General features: G+C 36.4%; 1 protein-coding gene across 1 annotated transcript; it reads right to left on the bottom strand.

Moving 5' to 3' along the window:
• Positions 1–13,988: 13,988 nt before the first annotated feature.
• On the bottom strand, positions 13,989–22,533 carry LOC136806897 (mitochondrial ribonuclease P catalytic subunit-like). The gene is made up of 7 exons (XM_067063487.1): positions 21,809–22,533; positions 21,296–21,346; positions 20,740–21,133; positions 18,091–18,260; positions 17,003–17,195; positions 15,243–16,469; positions 13,989–14,896 (listed from the first exon to the last, which is right to left on the bottom strand). Exons 1-6 carry the CDS (start codon positions 22,510–22,512, stop codon positions 16,374–16,376), a joined length of 1,608 nt encoding a protein of 535 aa, XP_066919588.1. The 5' UTR covers positions 22,513–22,533; the 3' UTR covers positions 13,989–14,896; positions 15,243–16,373.
• Between the last annotated feature and the right edge of the window lie 981 nt (positions 22,534–23,514).

A 23,514-nucleotide genomic window follows, 5' to 3' on the forward strand; every position in this document is an offset into this window, starting at 1 on the left:
TTCTTTAAAGAGTTGTTCGATTCGGGACTTCATGAACCGTGACACGTGCGAAAAAGGAGCAGCTGATAGTCCGATAACGGTTTCATCAGATTCAGGTGTGTCAGATTCGACCGTGTCATCGGATTCGAGTGGGTCATCAGATTCGTACATTAACGATCACAACCAATATAGGCATTATGGCCAGTCTGAATCTTCTTTCACAAGAGAAGAGTATCAGGAGCGAGCGAATGCTCCTCACTTAACATATTTAAGAGGCAATTCTCAGACAGGTCGGCATGGGCAATGTCATCTGACAGTAAAGAATAATCAACATCAGGGTCATCGGTAACAACTGATTATCACTCACTCAGCTCGTTAAGGAAACTAAGCTCTGAGCAATCGGCTTCGGCAATGTCATCTGACAGTTCCGACTCATATTACTCGATCCAATCGGGGATCATCGTATTCGCTCAAACTCAAAGGGATCTACCTCATCATTACCTTATTGGTATATATTTTCGCGTGTTACAAATTTTCGCGGGTACTTAATTTCGCGAGTTTTTTGGTCGATTTTCGCGAAATTTAATACCGTTTAAATTTTTCAAAATTACAAAATTTTTCTTAGTATTTTGTTAGTATTTTTACATCAAAAACGTTGTGTTTCAAGCAAAATCAGTCTTCTTCTTGCTTTATATTCCCACTTTCTGAAAATACCTAGTTTAGTGAATCGCGAAATTTAATACACGCGAAAATTTTCCAGAAGTCGGCAATCGCGAAGTTTAATACACGCGAAACACGTTTTTTCGAAAAAATTTCGCGATTCGCGAAAATATATACCAATAAGGTAAATGACGCCTCAACCTTCGCCAACCAAAGACATTCCCGTAAACGATCCGCTCACATGAGCACAGACCCGTCCACTAAAAGAGCCAGCTCCAATAAGCAACATCGCATCTGGATATCTAGTCCAAAAAGGCTTATTTTTGTTATATTTTTAAAAAATTTCTTCATAATAAATTATTTCTATTTATATATTCACTTTTTCTTAAATTAAAGCTTTTCAGAATTATTTCTCAAATCTCGTAGTCGAAAGGGAACGTATTGCAGTATCTTTCTACCTGAAGAAGAAGAGTGTGGTTCAGTATGTTATCAATAAAAACCGTGCATATCAAGGCATTCCACAATCTGAACTCAAAGAGTTAATTCTTAGTTTAGCAAATTCAAAGCTTCGCAAATCAGAAATCATGTAAACAAGACCAAAAAGGGTGGGCGTTGTTACAAGGTACTCTCGCCAGCTACTAAAAAGGCTTTGATTATTCACTACATGCAAAAAGAAAAATTTGAGCAAGCTAAAGCTATCATGGAAAGGTAGTGGATGGACAGGAACCACAATCAAGTGTGCTTGCATGTGATGTTGTTGCTTTACCAAAGGATATTGGCAAAAGAAATATGAGATGGCACAGGAAATCATTTGAGAAGCCAGCGAGAAGACCTTAGAGCTTGAAGAAATTCCCAGTTTTTTACCTATTGCAAAGGTAAAGCCAAAAAAGAGAGTGGAGAACTTGAGAGTGACACAAATTGTGGTTCAATGGAGGGGATATGTACTGCAGGTTGTGGAAAGTTTAAAGAAAAAAAAGGAGGAGAAAACTTTAACCGAAAGAAACAAGTGAAAGGAAGAGGCAGCAAAGAGAGTGTTTTTATAAATGTAAGGAGATATGTGTGTGCATGCAATCAAAATGCGAAGCTGTCAGTTTGAAAGAATGTCTAATAAACTGTCACGACATCCTTCGCTCTGTATGCAGCAAAGCTGGCTGCAAAATTGATGGGAAGTGTCCACAGATGATTCTTGGAGCTGCAGCTAATCATTCAGCCGATAACAAAGAGACTAAAAGTAAACTTATTCATGATGATTCAAAGAGTGATGAGAGTGAGAATGATGGTGAAAGTGAGGATAATTTCCTTGAAGATGGAGGTGAGGTCGATGAAAGCAAAGTAATTATACTGAGCAGAGTCTGGTCGTCATTCAGTTGACCTGTCAAAGAGGATGAAATTGTTGGGAAATGGTTTGCTGTTATTTTCAATGGCAAAAGGTTGGCCGTGAAGGATGGCCCAACAAACGACACAACGGACCAGGTCTTAGGGAACTGGGTCCGTAACCTGGGCCTACAACCACCTAGGTTCACCTAGGTCTTTTCAAAAGAGAAAATATTCTTCCAACTAAAAAATAAATATTGTGCATTCTTATTTTTCTCCTGTTTCTCTTGAAATTATTTTTTTCCCTATGACATAAAATAAAAAACTTTTTTTAGATTTCTTGGGAACGGTAGTTGAATCCCTCTTTTTCTAATTTTTTTTCTATGACGTCGAAAAGCATTTGAAAGTTAACCACCTAGTTTTTAGTCTATTTTGCGCGGGTAAATAATGCCAACGATCTCTACTAATTTAACGAGTTGAGCTTTTAATCACTGGATAGGTCTATCTAGCAACTTTGTTCAAGTTCAGTTTTTCTTCACACCGAAAGTCCCTTAATTATCATGCACTACCCTTAAACAAAATTTATCATTTAATCGCTTTTTTTTATGTTGCAAATGTGGTCCAAAATCGCTTAAAAAGTGAAGTATGGCAAAAACTTTTGGGTAAAAAAAAAACACGGGAATTCTTAAAATTTACAACAAATTCGAAATTATTTTGTGAAAAAATTTGGCTGGAAAGTGTGCCGTATTTCGGTAGGAAATACTGCCTAGGTCACGTGATATTTCAATAGAATTTCAGCACTTGGTCAATCAGGAGCTTCGTGGAGCTTCGATGCCACAAATAATGTGATAATCAGTCAATACATTAATCCAACCAGTTTTACAAGCTTCAAAGAAGATTAACAACCAGATAATCCAACAATATTTCCAACAAGATTGATTTTTCATACCAGATCCCCCTCAAACGAACATCTAAACTCCAGGTGTGACAAGGCTGTAAATTGTAAATAAAGTGTCCTTGCCTTCACTTCACTTGTACTAAATTTGAATTTGAAAATAATCATTTTAACGGCTGTTGGAAAATTTAATGTGTTTTTTCATGGGCTCCTGTATTTTTCAAACAGATACAAGGCCGTTGAGACAGTGCATGAATCTTTTGCGTAGATATTTAGGTGAGTTATACTATTATTCTCTTGAGTGTGTGCATGAGGAAAGACATTTTACTTATAGACTATTATCGGCGATCCAAAAGATATCTGCAATCTGATTGGTTTAAAAAGAGTACTGAGCTGTTATTCTCAAATTTTGCCAAGGGGTTGATTCCAGTATGAAAGAGGGATTTCGTGCAGTTTTAAGACAAAAAATCTTATTGTCTTTCGAAATTGGCTATGACTATCTTACTATACAAATGAGTTTATGAAAAATGTGTGTAACGCAAGATGGTAGCTGAGCTGTTAAATTTTGCCAGGGGGTTGATTCCAGTATGAAAGAGGGATTTCGTGCAGTTTTAAGACAAAAAATCTTATTGTCTTTCGAAAAAGTAGTTGATGATACGTCGTGGTTTTAATTTTGTGCTTAAAATTTCATTTTTAGTGCAGTGTAAATGTGCCAATAGTCATTAACATTGTGCACAAAGGCGTACAAGCATGATTTGCACAGTTGTAGTTTAGGGGTCAAAGATGGATTTAAATCTCAGACCCAAAAAATTGGCATCTGTTTGTGTATTTTACAGACCAGAACAGGTTCCAAGGCTAAAATGAATTTTTCTTCTCCAAAGTATGTCATGTTACATACCGTTGGAAAGCATTTTTCATCTGAAAATGAAGCCAAAAAAAGATATTGCGAAATGTTGTTTGAAAAATGACGTAATTGCTGACGTCAGCAAAAACTCCAGGACAACCCAAAGACGTTTATTTTTTGCGAAATTTAATAATGAATCAAAAGATTTGATACCCTGTTTTTCGTCTAATGAAGCAATTTTAAAGTTTGATATACCAAAATTTAAGTTAAACCCTCCTTTAAACGATTTCGAAAAAAATCAAGTTAATATATTTTTTCACTTTTTTCGCAATTTTGAATCAAACAGGGGGAAGTTTTTTCAGAGACAGCCGGTAGTTCCCGTTTTCGATTAAATTGAAATCGCCTTCAAACTTCCGGAAGAAACTCTCATAATTGACAGTTTACTGTTTACTAAGCTAATTTTATGGTGAAGATTTCAAGTCATATTCTCACATTCAATTTGAAGCATAGAAAGGTATTTTATTATATTCACGAGAAATCTTCCAACTACTCGATATACTCCCGTGGTTGATGAAAACTAATTCGAATTCCCCTTAAAAGTAAAGTTAGAGAGCATCAGCAATACCATCTTTATCATCCTAAGGGCTTTTGATGCTCAAGCTAAACCGGCGTTTGCGACGACGGGGACCGTCTAGTAGACTTCTATAAGAATATTTCCAGGGTGAGTTTGATACAAATATTGTGATTTATATTCTTGCAAAAAAACCTGTATTTCTTTTTTCTATTTATTTTATATTATTTATTTTCAGGCTAACATCATTCTCGACAAGGAAAAGAAAAAACCATCCAAACCGACCAAACCGAAAACAAAAAAACAAAAGTTCATGGAGCTGCTCCGTGACGATGAAGTTGATCATGAGAAAACTGATTTTGATAAAACATGCACTTCACCACCAAAACGATACGCTCCAAATTTTTCTAATATTTCTAGGACGCACAAGACACAACATACAACATCTAATACACTAAAACCATCCACTTCAACCCAATCAAAACCCCCGTCAATCAAAAAGCCGAAAACGAGCAAAGAATCTCCTACATCGACCACCGAAAGCGAAGACTCTGATTCCACTGAATCTGAAATTGAATTTGAAGAGGAGCACGACTTTGGAGAGTTCAAGTCATTGAGCGACAGGTCGTTAACGCTGAACTTCACCCACTTATATGAAGAATTCTATCCAAAATTTCATTCTGGGCGATACAAAAAGAAACAGGTCTGGGACATGATACAGAAAAAACTTAAGTCGACAATAAAACCTGGAAATCCAGTACCCACTGCCGCCCAGTGCAAATACAAATGGCGTGCAATGAGTAAAGCATATAACAAGTAAAATATTTATTTATATTATTTCAACTACGATCCTGGATCCTACGGTCCTGGTATTTGTGACATTTTTGTTGAGGTTTACTCTTAGCTCCGTAGAGTGTGCAAAATTTGAGGTTTACAACTAAAATTTTGCTATGATTAGGCTTTTTTTGAGGTTTACACAAACTTGAGATATCCATTTTTGAAGTAGGAGCAAAATATGAGGTTGACATAGAAGATGAAGATTTTATTTTTAGGGTTCAGTTGTTGCAGTTGCTGCTAGCGAGAAGTCTGATGACATTGTCTGGTTCATCAAGGTTGTTGGAAGTGCAGTAACTGATTACAATATCACTGATAACTATGGAAATACAATTCCTGCTGGTATGGAACATCTCCAGGGACATTTTCTTGAACGTGAATTTACAAAGAAAAACTGTCAGTTGTTTAAACTTTCTAAAACAATAACCTACTTTTATCGAGAGATTGTTGCCTATCCATTTGTTCCATTTCAGGAGACAAAGAAAGGCTTTCGATTGGGAAAAAAAGACTTGACAGATATCTTATTAAGATATAAAAGGTTCAGCTTCCCGAAACCACCGAAGAAGAAACGTTTGCTATGCTTGCTGAAGACAACATTGATCGCCTCGAAGAAACACTATCTGGTACGTAAGAAATCAAGCCAAATAAATACAGTAATAATCTATTCGAATAATTAGCTGGATTAGAAGAAGGCCTAAAAAATAGTTATGGTAGACCTAACCTTTGTTAATAAACTCAATTTCAGGTGAAGGAACAACGCACAAAGTCAATTCCATAATCATCCAGCCTGTTAACAAGAACAAAACAGTTGAGATGGTTGGTCGCAGAGGACAGTTCCCGTCACAATCAGTACACACGAAGCGAAGGTATTAACTTCATATAATTGGTCCTTGAAAAATTGCTAATTTGACAGCGAATTTCGCTTCCATTAAAACTTATTTTTAGGTGGATAATATTTTTCTCTTAATTTCTTTCAGAATTTTTCGAAATCCTCCAACGTTGGTAAAGGATTATGTCCTTGGTAAAAGGATAGGACCAGAGAAAGCCCCTGCTGTCGAGAAAGATTCGTTTGCTGACATTCTTCGAGCTGATCAAAGTCACCTTTACAACGCATGGGTCGCTTTAAGAATCAGTCAACCAATTCTGCAGCACGTACCAAGCTGGACAGGTTTCTTTATCAAGATCCGACAAGACGTTCCCATCAGTCCAAGCAGTGTTGGTTATCTTGATTGTTTGGACGCCCCCGCTACTGAAATGCCGACGATCTATCCCATGCTGGAGCGGGCTCTTCGCATCAAAGACCAACTCAAGGTCAGATTGATCGTTTGTGTTTATGATCAGGCCATCTATGCAAAAGCGTATCAGATAAAGTGTAAGGAGCCGGAGAAGTTTAAGAGCGTCTTCCTGATGATGGGCACCTTCCATATCATCATGACCCTTCTTGCCGTCATGGCTGCTCGATTCAAAGACGCTGGCCTCAAGGATTTGGTGATCCAAAGTGTTCTCATCGCTGAAGGTTCTGTTGACACCATGTTTTCCGGATCACGTACCTACAAACGAGCAGTCAGGGCGTACAAAATCCTGTACGAGTCATTTTCGCGTCTGCTTTTGGAAAAGTTTGCGATCAAGTATCCAGCAACTGTCAAGGTATTACATGATAACATTGGACCCGCTGCCCTTGACGACTTCAATGGTGTGGTGACGTCAAAAGAAATGCAACAGTATTCCAATGACCTGACTTTGTTGAGCCTAGCAGAACAAGGAAAACTTGAAAAGTTTTGGTTGTCATTTCTGGACATGTGTGAGCTTCTTTTCGACATTATCTTTGCAACTCGCAGTGGTCATTGGGCATTATACTTGATTTCGATACGACAATCTCTACCTTGGTTTTTCGCCTACGATCGACAGAACTACTCTCGATATTTGACAGCCCACTACCGAGAACTAGTCCATCTTGAAAGCAACTTTCCTGATGTGTACGTAGATTTTGAAGGTGGTAACTTCTCCGTTCAACTATCACCTGACAACCTCTTCGGAAGAATGGAAGCTGACAAAGTGATTGAAACAACAATCAACAAGGACACAAAGACACCAGGTGGAACAACAGGTACTTAAGCTTACATAATTGTTATCAGTCAAACTTCGTTTATCATTATCTTCTTAAATAATCTGCGAACTTTAAATAGTTAAGTCACATCTTTTGAGACAACAGTAATGTGATTTTAATTCTACTACTTTAGCTTTTGTTATTTCCTTTAAGGGTTCAGCACAAACCACGGAGCCGTTCAAAGATGGGTACTTACCGCAGCGTACAGAGCCGAAGTCCGCAAACACATGCAAGAATTTCTCTCTATGTCAAAGGATTCGAAGCATCCCGATTTAAGCCCTGCACGAATTAGACGTGACCAAAAGGATGTCAAGACTGTTAAAGACACGGTCGACTCCATGTTTGTGAATCCTTTCGATGAAGTGGATTTGATAAGCATTACATCAGGTGTTGCACCAACAACAGAAGTCTGTGACCAACTAATGGATGCAGAGGTGTTAGGTGAAAACGCACTCGTGAAGTTTCAGCAAGAAAAGTTGGAAAGCAATGAAGTTGACTTCTTTGCTACCTTGACGAAACTAAACCTGGGCACCTTTACAAAGCTGCTGAAGAAAACTGTCAAAATGATGAATGGCAAAGAAGCTCAGTTTTCAGCACAGAGCAACATATTTGGGAAGATAGCCCTGATCCAACAGTTTCGCACCCTCAATCTTCGAGAGGTTTTCTGTTTTCCTCTTGGTCCCGTTCCATGGTCCTTGGCTGAGAGTAGCGGAGCACTAAACAAAACAACAAAGTCATCACTGATGCGCCATTTGGAAAAAGACGTCTCTCTTCAACAAAATGTCAAAAAACCGTTTGCTGCAGTTATCGATGGTATGGCATTGGCGAGGAAGACTAAACCAACTGGACACACCTATGACAGCTACGCCGACCATTTATTAACAACCGCAATCGCAACATCGGCAAATGCTTCCAGAATCGATATCGTCTTCGATGTTTATCGTGAGCAATCCATTAAAAATGCAGAACGAGTAAACCATGAGTCTGGTAAATTAGAGGTCAAGAGGATCATTGGTTGTCAAAAGGTGAAGCAATTCTCGTCACTTCTTTCAAACGGAGCAAATAAGATGACCCTCATTCGGTTTCTTGCTTCGAGATGGCAAAAGAAACACACTTGCATTGGGAACACTTAAGTTTATGTGGCATATGAAAAAATCTGTGTTAAACTCGGTGGTACTGAAGACCCAACATTAGCTTGCAACCACGAGGAGGTAGACACGCGCCTGGTCTTTCACACGAAACAAATATCAAAAAGATCTTCCAAGAAAATAGTCATCCATACACCTGATACTGATGTTCTATTAATTGCTCTTGGTCTTGCAACTGGAATTGAAGCTGAGATTCACATGAAAACTGGCGTCAAAAGTAAAACCAGGATAATCAGTCTAAAAGGTATCAAGGAATCTCTTAAGACAAGATACGACGTCAAAGACGTAGAAAGGGTTTCGAGAGCACTCCTAGGTCTTCATGGATTTATTACTGGGTGCGATACGATCAGCTCCTTTGCTGGCAAGGGCAAAGTGAAACCTTTAAAAACGATGATGAATGACGATCAATACATCAACCTATTTGCTACTTTTGGAGATGCACCAGAGTTAACCGAAGCACAGTTCAATACCATCCAAAGTTTTGTTTGCGATATGTATGGCCACAAAGACATGAACACAAACAACGTTCGTTACAAAATGTACGCTGCAAAACATGGTCATCTCGACCCCAAAATGATCCCACCATGCGCTGACAGCCTAAGGCAACACAGTCTACGTGCTTGCTATCAAGTTTACATATGGAGAAACTCGTTGCAAAGTCATATCATCCCATCGCCTGTTGATTTTGGTTGGGACCAGAATGACGAAGGTGATCTCACTATTTCGTGGAACAAGGTGAACCCGGCCGGCTCCAGATGAAATTCTGGAAATGATGTTTTGCACGTGTTTAAAGAAGTGTGTCCGTGGATCGTGCCCTTGTGTGGATAACTCCCTCAAATGTACAGATGCTTGCACCAACCATGAATGTGACAACTTCCAATCGAATGAGGAACCAGCAGAAGAATATGAAATTGATTACGAGGACGATAATGATGAATGTGGGTATGAAACTGATGAGAGTGACGATGAGGAAAGTGACAGGAGGAAAGATCTCTTTTGTTGAAATTGTGCTGGTAACCAATTTTTATTTTATTTGCTAATTATACTAGTGCTAGAAACTATTTTTACGATATTTTAATAACATTTTAATCATTCAAATTGGTCTCAAACCAGCTCAAACACTTAATATGACCAAATCGGTGAAAGGAAAGTTGTCGGCCATTTTCGGCCTCTCGGGGCCAGTTGAAGGTCCCCGAGGCCCCTTTAATTTTTTTTCACTTTTTATGATTCCATTCTATTGAAATGAAGTCCTTCTCAAAATTTGAAGCTAATAAATCAATTGCATCGAGTCTTTGTCAGATTTTACCAAAAGTAGCGAAAAAAGCAAATTTTTGAAATTTCTAGTTCTATCTTCCCCGCCCTACTTTTTTGAGAGGCCAACTTGTCATCTTGTACATTATTTTATGTTTTAGTACCCTATTGTGAACTTTTTTAAAGTATTTTCAGTATCATTCATTAATTTTATATGGCTATACCCCCCAAGCATCGATCAAGACACAAAAATTTCATTTTCTGACCCAAGTCGGCCTTCTGGGGCCAGCCATAGGTCCTGAAAGTCCAATTTTGAGAAAAATATTTTAAATTCTGATTTTACTTACCAAAATGAAGTTCTCCTCCAAATTTGAAGTAAAGAAAACAATTTTATCAAAAGTTATGGCCTAAACAAGTTTGCCCGACCCCCAAAAACCATTAAAATTTTACAACATTTTTTGACCAACGAACCCTACATTTGGCCCTGAAAATCATATTAAGCTTCCGATTTGACCAGTCCGCCCGACTAATTCCTAGGCTGCTGGCATCCACTAACGGATTCGTGCTCCTTATAGAGGATGCTTAATAAGCTATATTTCCTTTGTCCAGAGATTTGCCGCCTTTAGCCGATATACGGCTAAAGACATTTTTAGCTGGCGAGTGTCTACAAATATAACATTACGTAATGTTTAAATTTTCTGTGAGGCACCAAATCATAGATTGGAAAATATATTTGGATTTTGAAAAAAAAGTAGACGGAAGGAAGATTGCTTGTTTTTCTTCCTCCTTTCTTGTTTAATGTGGAGATTTTGTAAAAGATGAGAAATTTGATTTATTGAATTTAAGTGCCTTGATGTATCTTCTGTGTGCACCAACAAAATTTTGCTTCGTAAAACTACATTTTGATGCTTTAATTTGGACTTGCATGAGTGTATAATTTTTTTACCACACTGGGATTCGTTGATCACTTTGGCTCCAGATAATTGTTTTGTCAGTTCTACAGATATGTTGCAGATTATCTCAAGGTATTCTAGTTATATATATATGGTGAAGATCAGAGATCTGACCTCAAGGAGAGAAAGTGTTGAAAATACGAAATAAAATAAAGATGAAACATAAAAAGGCACTAATATTTTTATAATTATACGTTTTTTTTCCATTTTTTTGAATTTTTCTAAATATATAAATCAAACCAATCAAACATCCTGTCAAGAAATGAGAATTTTATGCGAAAAAGAACCAACAAACCAATAGACATAAAGTTTAAAAAGCCAAGCAGAAAAACACAAACACCAAAACCCACTCAAAAACCCAACCAATGCAATCTGGAGTCCCTGACTTGCGACAGGTGCAGCGGCTTTAAACATGTTTTATGGACGTCCAACACTCAGCCTCCCCCAGATTGCATAACCCTGAACCGACCCGCAGTCCAAACAAACTAACAAACATAGAAAAATAAACAATATATAGTACATTTTGGGAGTCATATTGAATATTTCTGACATTACTTCTTTATGATTCTACAAAAGGGAGTGTTGTTGTTCCTTCAACAAGGGCCTTTAAATGTTAAAACAATCAAAGAACTTTTCTTCAGCTTTGGCATTTCACTTTTTAATACTGTGAGGGCTTTGTATCTTTTCAGGTACTTAGCTCCAATTTCTTGAAGAGATTGGAGTGTTTCTGGTTGTTTTCTTTCACTTTTGTGTTCATATTTGTATTTTTTGAGCTTCGACCGAAGAGCTGATGGAAAAGTTTTGATAAATTTACAGACCAGATATCTTATAAAAGCAAAAGTCAAAAATAAATCTACAGACTGTACATAATGCGCGCATCATATTGTTTTTTATCTTTTTTCTGTTTTGTTTTTCTGGTCTGGGATTCGAATTTCAAATGTAAACATTCCATTGAAAACGTTCGAAACGATCGTTTTTGCGCGCACATCAATGTCAATCAAATTACTCGCCAAGATTTCCTTTGCGAACCGGAAAGCGGTTGGTAGATCATTAAGCAGACCTATACTACCTGTGGTTTTGTAGAGGTCTGCGATTCAGACTAACTAATTCCATAACTAGGATGCCTAAGGATACCAAAAAACCACCTTAGGCTTACTCCCTCTCCGGAGCCCAAAACCGACTATATACTATATGGATCGAATTAAAACAACTTAAAAATCTGTACTGTAGCAATATTTCATTTAGTGTTTTTTGGATATTTCCAGATAGTATTTATGCTTTTTAGTCTTTGATTTGTTTTAGCTCATACTACATTTTGTTTATTTTGGATAATTTTCCGCATTTTTTCGATAGTAGTGAAAATATTTGTTGCCAGTTTAAGGACATCAGACGCTGCTAAGCTATTTGTTACTGATTTTGTCAACCTCAAAAACGTTATGGTGACTAGTCTTAAAAGTTTAATTCCTAAGTTCAATAGTTTTTACTAGCATAAGTTTTCAAGTTCATTTTGTACTTGCACTCTGTTCCTAAGTATGTTATTTGATAATATTTTGCTAGTGCATTTTCATTATACAGTTGACGCTCTCTAATTCGATTTTCAAGGGGAATCGGATTTTCATCGAATACGGGAGCGTATCGAATAGTAGGAAGTCTCCCTAATCCGATAAACACGAGGTAAATATAGAATTATAGAGCTGAGAAAGAAAAATATAAGCGAGACTCGATTGGTTTGAACGCGAATCAGGACAAATGTCTAAATTCTCGCTGAAAACCTAAGTTCTTCGGAAGAAAACTTTCGATGTTTGCCTGTTTTGAAAAGTTTTGAGGAATCGAATTTCGAAATTATAATTCAAACGCAAAAAAATCGAAAATTTGAATTTCGAACTCCGTCCTAAAGGCCTTTTTACACGCTAGAAATCGAATAAGAGAGCGAAAAACCTTCAAGGGACTTCAAATTTTCATCGAAAACGGGAGCTTATCGAATAATAGAATGTCGAATAGTAGAGCGTAGTTTATGAGAGTTTCTTAAGGAAATTTGACGGTGACTTTCAATTTGATCGAAAACGGGAGCTTATCGAATAGTAGAACGTCGAATTAGAGAGCGTCTACTGTATATGTCATTGTTGTGGTGGAATACTTGATCATTTTTAGGTTATTTTGAGGATGTCAACCTCAAAAATGTTTTGTTAACATTTAATTATATCTTATTATTAGTTAAAGAATCTTTCTGTGCAATATGAAAACCAATTATCATCGATTTTTAATTATTTTTGCCCTCATGAGATGTTTTCTGATTTTAGAGCAATGTCAACCTCAAAATTGGCTTCTTTAACCTGCTACGCAGATTTGTAACCCTTGGAAATTACATTGCAAACATTACATAACACCTTTCGGCGGCTTATTTTCAGCATTTTCCACTTTCTTTTGTTAAGTCCTATTTTTGAGGGTGACATTTTCTGAAAAGAGTCATTTTTGCCCTGTAAACCTCAAATATGGCTCATTTAACAAAAATAGTTATATTGACGGGTTCCCAGTCACGAGCCCTACAGCCTCCTAAAATATCAAGTCGAAAGAAGCGGTAGAAAAAAAGATATTGGCAAAACTTGAAATTTGACAATTTTTTTGAATTAAAAAAAATGTCACACTATTTTTGACCAGGATCCAAGGTATTTTTTATGATTTAGCGGTTAATGACGGTTAATGACGAAAACTGACCAAAAGTGACGGTCACATCACCGTCGCGTGCTCAGAAAAAAAAATATTGCCCTAATTTTTGTTTTGTAATTTAGGCAGTGGATATCTGAACAAGAGAAAGTTTTTATTTAGACAATTGATTTTGACTTTCTGTTTTCTTTTTTTTTTTAGCATCGGACTCTGCAAAGTGACAAAGGCAAACATGACATTATTTTAAACTGTTCAATTTCTAGGTGAGTTACATTCCAGTTGAAAAATTTAGTTTTTCTTGTTCAGATTTTGAAACCCCTTCAATCCTTCTCGTTGAAAATATTATAAAAGGCCTCACCAACTTGCAGTTGTTAATTTAAGAAAGATTCACAGGAATGGTTATTCACTAAGATTTACAGTAATGCCCGACATTGATGATATGGATGAATTGCAAAAAAAATAGTACTATGTCTTTTCTGCAACTGTCAAATTTGGCTATTTTTAGATCTACTCGTTGAAGATGACATTTTGAATTTCATAATTTTGTGTTGAGCACTGCTTTTGGAGTTTGGAAGCTTATTGGAGGGTGGCGCTTATATCAAAGTTCATATTTTTAGATGCAGCGCTTATAAGTTTAATGGAAGAAATGCGGTAATGATAGATCGCATCATCAGTACATACAAGAATGGTAAAAATCACAAATTTTCATCTAAAATGTTGAAAAATTGCTTAATTATCTACTTTTTATCTCTTTTTTATTTAGTTTTTGGACTCTAGTTGGTATCAGCAAACAAGAACATAATTTGAAATTGCCCAATTTTTAGGTGAGTTACATTCCAGAGGAAAAGTTAAGGTTCTGTGTTCAGATTAATACCCCTCTTAGCACCATCATAGAAATAATCAAAAATGGTACAATTAATTGATGAAAGTTTTTGTGTTCACTGATTTTCGAGTATGCTTTTCAGGTTCTGACCTGGGAAATTTTTGTGCCGAAAATGGCTTAAAAACAATAGAATGGCCTTTAAATGCCTTCAATTTTGGGATTTTTACTTAAAATTGTAAGTAACAGAATACTTGTTACAAACAGAATACCTGTTATAATCGGCAAACATGGGTTTTTCGAATATATTCAGCAAAAAATAAAAACTATTTTATGATGAAATAAAGTCTCCTTATTTTTACCTTCATAAAATATTGGGAGCCACGGTAGGAAAAACTGAAGGGAGAATTTTCAATTTAGGCATGGGGGGGTCAGTCCCTGAAAGTATGCTACTGGATTTCATCATCATTTTTCAGCGAATCTTTGATAATTACTCCAAGACGTAGGGCCTTCACACCCTCTGGGCTTCTTGTTGGTCTATAAATACATGTAAAATTAGTCTCATTGAAAGGTTTGAAAATTCTTATAACAAAATTAAATAAGGTTTTTTGCTAAAGACAATGACATAAACTTCAGCCCAGACACAAATCTATTGGACGTCAGGATTTAAAGCTATACTGTCATCACCTGAAAAGGGGGACAACTAACCAATCGAGCTGACCTTCAAATCCGGGATATCTTAGAATATCAAAATTATTTTAGGCCGATAGTAAACCAACAAACCAATTTACACGGTAAAGAATCCCATATGGCGTTTGCACAATTTGTGACATGTGACAGTGATTGGGGAAAAGCTCTGGATTGCAGTACTGGTGGTACTCACAGTTTATGCGGAGCCCATTTATTCATTTTGGTTGAGTCAAAATTCTAAGAGTGCATTAGAAGGATCGAAGTCACTTAAAAGGCCAACATTAACATACATTTACTCGTTAGCCATTTGTCGGCACTACTCATTCAAAACCTTTGAACCATTTCAGCCATTCGTAGCACAAATAACAGATACCAACTCTTTTAGAATGACTGATAACTGGGAAACGGATAAAATAATTGGGAAGTATTTAGAAGGATAGTAAGATAGTTTAAGATGTTTGACATGTATATTCAATTTATGGATCTGAATCTTCACCCCTGTCCGAAAAAACATGATTTCTATCAGAAGCAAACTCTGACTTCATTCATTTCTTGTTTAAAGCAACCAGCCCCGGCGATGATAGACCATGACCCTTCTGGACAAAGTTCAATGGATCGAGCACCTAAATGACGAGGAGTCGAATGACAGATAGACTTGCCCGAATGAATCTTGGCGAATTTGAAAAAATACTATCAGAAACATTTGAGCGACAAAATCAAAAAAGGGAAGATCCTAGAATTTTTGCCTGTTCCAAAGAACGTCCCCGAACCACTAAAGATAAATCTGTACATGGGATTTTGTGGGATAGTCTGTGATCAAAGCTCATATGGATCCCTCTTCCCATGGAATGTCAAGCACTCTGTCAGAGCCATCTTGGGGCCAGTGACACACTTGTGGGATTTTATACTTAACGTTAAATTCTCAGCAAAAAAACTCCAAGCAGCAAACTACTTGCTTTTAAGCTTTTTGTAGGTCGTGTGGTAGAATATTTATAGACTACTGTGATGAAAAGAATTTTCAAAAAACACCCCTTATTTTGGTGTTTACTCAAAATGAAGAAGAAGCATTTTGGTAAAATGACGCGCACCAGGATAAACCTGAAAAGTGACACATAGTGACTGATTTTCAACTGTAATAAATTTCAAAATATCAATTTCATTTGTGAATTTTTTAATGGTAACGGTGCGCAGCGCAACGGATTCAAATTTGTATCATTATTAAAGCTATTTGAAGGCCTAATTGTAGCATTAGTGAAAAAATCGTCACAAGATAGAAAAAGTTTTTGAAAAAAGGAAAAAATACCCTAGATATTTACCAAAAGAACAAGTGTGCTAAGTTTCAGTCGAATCCGACCATATTTTTTAGAAGAATAACACTAAACACTCTTCTATACACTTTTTGTTATTATTATAGTTATCAATGAAATATTTCCTGCTTTTAAAAGCATGTTACGCCGAATAGCACTTAATATTTGCTCCGAGTTGCTCTTATAGATGGGTAATGCACGAAGGGTCAAGAAAAAACCTTTGTAAAAAGCAACTAAATCCTCAATGCAAAATAAACAGCTATTTTAGATTCAAAAACGAAAAGTAATTTTGTCCAAATATAACAAACCAAGCGGAGCCACTGATTCAAACCTCTTCTATTCCTCTTGAACACAGATCCAATTTGATGTGGATTTTGGTATATGCCAACCAGTGGGCGAACTTTGCACACTGATTTTTGTTTCCAGTCTCCCCTATAAAGAAAAGTTTCAAAAAAAGTTCAACAAGCTCATACAATTTTCAATGAAAAGGAAGAGAAAGAAAGAAAGAGATCAAACTTCATGTCAAGTCTTGCGAAAAAGGCTATGGTGGTATGGATGATGATCCTATCTGAATACACCTTTCCGACCTTAGCCGCCAATTACCGCGCGGGCATTTTTTGTCCGTTTTACCACCCTAAAACCGTCCCAGTCTTTTTTCGCACCTAAAGACAATAGAAGAAGTGTAAAAAAGAATTGGATCGAGTTTAGGGTGGCAAATTAAATAATGAAGTGGCACGCGCCTGACCACGCGACTGCGGTCTAAAAGGTGTATTCTTTCTACGCTCTCACAGAACAAGTACATTCTTTACCTAGTCCAGGTGCCACACCTCAAAAATCCGAAAAGTTCCCAAATTTAAATCCTAAGCGCTCCTTATATGTATAAAGGTTAAATAGTATGTCAAAATTAATTCCGGATGTCGACGATATAAGATCTCATAGGTAAAAGGAAAAAGAAGGGTCCTTACAGAAAACACAGGTTTATTATCATCAGTAAAAGATTGCAAAATATATTGATTGGCAGCTTGCCAGCGTTGGAAGTCGACACGACTCGTGGAATCCAGGTGATACAGATGGTCACGAAGTAAGTCACGTGATACAAACCCAATGTCGAAATTGTGGTACAGAATGGTATACAGAATGTAATAGTCGTCCAAAACGCTGAAAAAAATATAAAGAAAAACATGAAAAAATGATAATTGACAAGCAATCACATTTCTCAATATCCTCAAGTTATCGTCCAATCATGAAGGAATAAAGATACAGATGGAGAGAAAACGTCTCGGTAATGACCTAAATGGTCGTTAAAATCTTTCATAAATCTATTCAAAGCGGCTTTTCTTTGATGTACCATCATTGGAAGCAAAAAACATCAATTTATAACTTTATAAGAACAGAAAGAGGCTGATCCGTTGATTTTGAAAAACTTAATTTTGAGAGAAATCTTAGTTAAAATGCGATTCGAAATAGTTTCAACTGATTTAAGGATAAAAGAATATGTTAATTTCATAAGGATATATTTTTGGGCTGGCATTTTGTGAACATTGAGAGTCGCATCACATTATCATTGAAAGTTTCTTATCTTAAAATCTTCACGTCTAAGTGGGCAGCGGTTTTCATACTCTGACAAAATGATCGATACAAGGTTCCTAATCGTAACACGTAATTCTTTTTAAAATCTATCGATGGCTTTATGGGCAGCTTCCCATAGAAGTTTAGAGTATTGTGCTTATTATGTGAAGTTTTTTTTCAATTTTTCATGACAAGGCTATTATATTTCAATATACAATGTTAAAAATGTAATGTCTTTTCATCCATCTTAAATATTCCCACGAGTATACCCAAAATTAATCATGTTATTCCCAAAGCAACCAAACAGCTGTTTGCTTCCGATGATAAATCAGAATAGAACAAAAGGCATTGACTCTCCATCTATCTTTATTACCTTCATGGTCCAATGTAGCCTTAAAATAATTTCAGAAACCAGATCCCTATAAATAGGAAAAATAGAATGAGAACTGAAAAAAAAAATCTTCAGTCTTAGAAAACATCTTACCTTGATCCAACAAAGAATATATGATGGTTCTTTTGTAAATACAGCAACAAATTCTTTAGACGAACGTTAGCATTAGGGACAGGATTTTGCGTCAATAGTTTCTCTTTTAGTATACCAGCGCAAAGGATCAGACATTTCTGATCTTTGAATTCATCAGCTACATCTCGAACCTAAAATTGTTAAACCAAAATTTATGATCAAAGCAAGGTTTACCGCCTGAGACGAAAAATGGATTTTACACGGCAAATTAGCACATGTTCTTGAAATCATGGTGAATTATGCAGAATTGGGCTTTTCCAGAAAAAAATCGTGCACCCCCTGTTGAGGAGGTCCATTTCTGTTCCAAGGGGGTAAGGTTTGAAATGCAGTGGAATTCCATAAGGGTAGACGAAAATCCGTCAAAAATAAGCGGAATTCCAAGGGAGTAATGATTGAAAATTTGTAAAAATTCGGAATTCCAGAGGGGTATGATCCTAAAATTGCCTGGAATTCCAAGGGAGTAGGTCACAAAAGGTTGGACCTCCTCAACAGGGGGTGCACGGTTTTTTTCTGGAAAAGCCCATTTTGAGACGGAGAAGCCTCTTTATATACTTCATCGAGACAGAGGTTCCTTGTCTTACACTCATAATTTTCATCGGAAGGAAGGTGAAACTTTTGAAACTTACCCCCTCCTCATTACGAAATTTCCGATCACATCAACATTTCTATATTTATAATTGTATTATAGAGACGAATCAATCCTGAAAATTTGAGCTCAAAAGCTCTTTTCTATTACTGTATATGGCTATGTTTATTCATGGTCAAATGTCTCATAACAAGCTACAATCAGTGCCATAACATATTGGCAATTTTGGCTATTTTACCATTTTTCGAAAATTGAAGTTCCAGCGAGAATGTCAATTTCGGGCATTCAACTTGATTTCATCGAATATTTTGACATGGGGGGATTTATGGTTTCTAGGCTATATTTCAAGCCTACTGGACCATTTTTGAACTTTTACCCTTCCAACCTAATTTAGAGCGTTTCCAAATTGTTTGTGGTTATAAAATTTCGTGGGGAATTTCCCTTTTGTGCCAAGTATTTTGAAACTGATTGTAGATGCTAAATAGACCTACCTGATAGTGAAAGTAAGATAGCAATAAGGAAATAAATGAAACAATCAGTTAGAAGATATATAGTTTAGCAAAAAATGCATAACACATTAAATTTAATCATTGATTGTTGATGGGGGGAGAGTAGAGAGAAAATAGGGTAGGGAAAATAGAATAAGAAAGTTCCGGTTGCAAAAATCAGTTTTATCAACAATCGAATCATGCTTAATGGTGGGCATTGTTATCAAAAATGCTTTTGAGTGAAAAAACAAAGGAATATGAGGAAAAAGTCCAATGAAAATCTGCTAAAACGGCGATTTCCGGCATTTTCGGCCCGGAAAAAAATGTTCTCAAAATTCGGACTCGATCGTGTTTTGGGCATTGCTAATACGCATCTTTGCGCAAAAAGTCAGAAAAAACTAATGATAAAATCTCAATAAAATGCCGAAAAACGGTTTTTCCGGCATATCTCCGGCATTTTCGACCGGAAAAAAAATTTTCTCAAAAATCGGACTCAGCCATGTTTTGGGCATTGCTCTTTGTGCGAAAAATCGGAAAAAACTAGTGATGAAATCTCGAGAAAATGCCAAAAAGCAGGTTTTATATTTCCGAGATTTTCGGCCGGAAAATTTTTTTTTCGAAAATCGGGCTCCGTCACATTTTGGGCATCACTATTTTGCACCCTTTGTGCCAAAAATCAGAAAAAACTAATGAACCAATCTCGAGAAAAGCTGATAACAGACTAGCTTTTTAGACAATCCTTTTTTTATTTGTTTTGTATTTTTTACAGATTTTTATTTTACCAAAACGAAGCACTTAAAACATTGTAACAAAAAAGTCGACAACATCTCGGGAAAGGTGTATTAAACGTCTTACTTTATTACTCGAGGTAGGATACGAAGCCTCGTCATCAATACGGTTTTAAATGATCACTGTATATCCCGTATCCCACCTCGAGACGATTGTACAACGGATTTATCCCGTTGAAGTCCCTTCGTTGCATGTTATCCAAAAGCAAAAAAACTCTCAGAACTCTCTAAGTAGATACTTACATCAAAGAGCTACAAAGTAAATCAAACTGTGAAAGTGACATTTTATAGCATCGCAAAGTCTTGCTGTAACCATATCAACTCAAGAAAAGTAAAAATCAAAATAACTTTTTCAAAGATTTTTTGTTTGTTGACTTTCTCAACCCCAACCATTTCTATTTCGATTTCAAGTCTTTTCAAAACAAAACATTCGAATCTTGATCAAAACATTCGAAAGCACATGATATGCAATGTCTTCTTTTTTTTCTCAATCGAACGCGAGGGAGACAGGATACGGTTTACTGTATATATCCCACCTCCACATGATGTCTTTTAATAACCAATGAAATCGCTAGAATCTTACTGATGCGGGATAATCATATTTCTCCTCAGAAGAAAGGTGAAAACCCCCCTCCCCATTATAAAATTTCCGATGACTTTCTCTTGAAATAATGTGAAGACGTAAAAAATATGAAATAATCTTTACTTGAACAACAACACCATTCCAAGAGTAAAAAGCCTCTCTCACCTGTAGCGGGTTGAATCCTTTTGTGTAGTAGCCAATATTCGAAGCATCCATCACCACATCAAAAGGTCCATTCGAATCCAAGTAATTCTCTAACTTACCAAGTACATTATAAATGTCATTTTGAGTTGACTTTTTAGTGCTTGAAAGTTCTCGAAAATCATCTTTACTCCCGCTTATCAAAGTATCATAAAATCCATAATGGTCAGCTTGCCGTTGAATGACTTCTCGTATTTTCTTATTGCGTCTCTTTCGATCAACATCAGCAATTTTAGAGTTGGCTTTCAGAGCAATATTTGATTCAACGTAGGCCATCATGTTTCGTTTGAGACGCACCATTCGTTTTTGTGAAATCGTATTCTTCTTAAAATGTGCATTACAACAAGGACATTTACGACTAGAAACATGAAGTAAAAATTTAACATTACAGAACTTGGTTGTTCAACTGAAATTTACAGAAAACATTGATAACTCGAAAAGGTTTTTTATTATTAAGGTATATGAAGACATTTTACACGAAAAAATCAGTGATGAAAATCAGCAAGTACTTTACTATTACCTATCGTTGGCAACATCAACTTCAGTCAATCTCCATTTTATTTTAGTAGTGCTGCAAAAACAACAATTCACAAAAATAGTATTAAATTATAAAACATCAAATAAACTATTCTTTTTCATGAACCATTAAAGTGGGATTAAAATGAGGAGGGGTAACCACATTTCCATCATGGGAATCCTTTCCTTTCCTCTGCTATTCTTTTCCATGCATCGAAACAAAAACATAGAAAAAGACTGAGTGTTATCAATCTGATTAATCCAATGATGAAGGGTTTCTTCTCTATCGAAACAATACTGTACATCATCTGCATTTTGAATTATCAATCTAGAAACTTTCAAATACATCTCTGAAAAATCTGCTACTACTCTTCAAAACAATCAAAATATTTTTCAAAATAAGCTTAAGAAAATGACAGTGGTCCGTTAACTAAAATTCTATTCCCAAGGAGTGGCGTTCCAAGTTTCGTACAACTTTACAGCTAAAATGCGATTGAATTCTTGAAATAACGCTTACCTTTTAAACCACTTTTCTAATGATTCGGCATCTGCTTGTCCGATTGGTTCACAGCCGAATTTTTCTAAAGTCTTTAAAGAGGAATTCACCATTTTCTCCAAATGTTGTTCATTAAGATCTGTTCTGATTTCTCCACAAGATCTGATTAAATCTACAAATGCGTTGTGTATGAATTTGCTACGCGAGCTTTGAAGAAGCAAATCGAAATAACGTTCTGCTTTCTTATATCTTTCCAACTTCAAGCATAGTGTAATTAAAGGTATAAACGTTCGGCCGTGATAGATAATATCGTTCTCTTTCATATGTTCGAAATAGGATTTTACTTTCTCGAAATCTTCAAGATTAGAATAATGACGCATCATGATTGTGTATGACGCCTCATTCGCTTCTCTTCTACTTAACATATGTTTGAACAATTTTTCTAAGTTTGTATCTTCTTTTCGTTTGGAATATTGGAACAGAATACCACTCAAATCATTTCGCCATTTCTTAATGTCTTTCTCAATAGGATCTTGTCCGTCTTGTAATAAACCTAACAAATCGTTCGCGTATCTCATTAAGTGTCCACTTTCAAGTTTGTCTAAACCACCGATACTGCGTGATTTGAACTGGATTTGTTGCTGGCGTGTAAAGGTATCATTTTTATTGAATTTATTAAAGTGGTAACCGCCTCTTGATAACATCCTTATTAAATATCTTTGCATTATTTATTTTTATGTTTTTCTGAAATCAAACAAGAAAAATATATACTGAGTCTCAAAACTGTCGAACGTGCTAACCGCACTGGCTCAACTTCAGTATCTTTGAAATCATTCGTAGGCCCAATTGTAAACTTAATGGCTTAAGAAAAATTATAGCATTTTGGGTTTTAGCCTCGTTTTAAATGGCGAAAAACTCGTCCCCAGGCCCCAAAAATTAAAATTTTGAAAAAATGAAAAAAACACCCCTAGGGATTTGCCCAAGGATCAAGTGTGCAAAATTTCAGCCCAACCGGACCATTTTTGAAGTCTCCAGCTTGCCCCAAAGTTTTAGCCTCGTTTTGGCGAAAAACCCGTCCCCAGGCCCCAAAAATTAAAATTAAAAAAAAATGAAAAAAACACCCCCAGGGATTTGCCCAAGGATCAAGTGTGCAAAATTTCAGCCAAATCGGACCATTTTTGAAGTCTCCAGCCTGCCCCAAAGTTTTAGCCTCGTTTTAGCGAAAAACTCGCCCCCAGGCCCCAAAAATTTAAATTTTGAAAAAATGAAAAAAACACCCCCAGGGATTTGCCCAAGGATCAAGTGTGCAAAATTTCAGCCCGATCGGACCATTTTTGAAGTCTCCAGCCTGCCCCAAAGTTTTAGCCTCGTTTTGGCGAAAAACTCGTCCCCAGGCCCCAAAAATTAAAATTTTAAAAAAATGAAAAAAACACCCCCAGGGATTTGCCCAAGGATCAAGTGTGCAAAATTTCAGCCAAATGGGACCATTTTTGAAGTCTCCAGCCTGCCCCAAAGTTTTAGCCTCGTTTTAGTGAAAAACTCGCCCCCAGGCCCCAAAAATTTAAATTTTGAAAAAATGAAAAAAACACCCCCAGGGATTTGCCCAAGGATCAAGTGTGCAAAATTTCAGCCCAATCGTACCATTTTTGAAGTTTCCAGCCTGCCCCAAAGTTTTGGTGACAGACACACACACACACAGACACACAGACATTCTCAGATTCTAGCTC

The sequence above is a fragment of the Clytia hemisphaerica genome, unplaced genomic scaffold (assembly GCF_902728285.1).
Source record: "Clytia hemisphaerica strain Z4C2 unplaced genomic scaffold, Clytia hemisphaerica genome assembly, whole genome shotgun sequence".
Taxonomy (NCBI): domain Eukaryota; kingdom Metazoa; phylum Cnidaria; class Hydrozoa; order Leptothecata; family Clytiidae; genus Clytia; species Clytia hemisphaerica.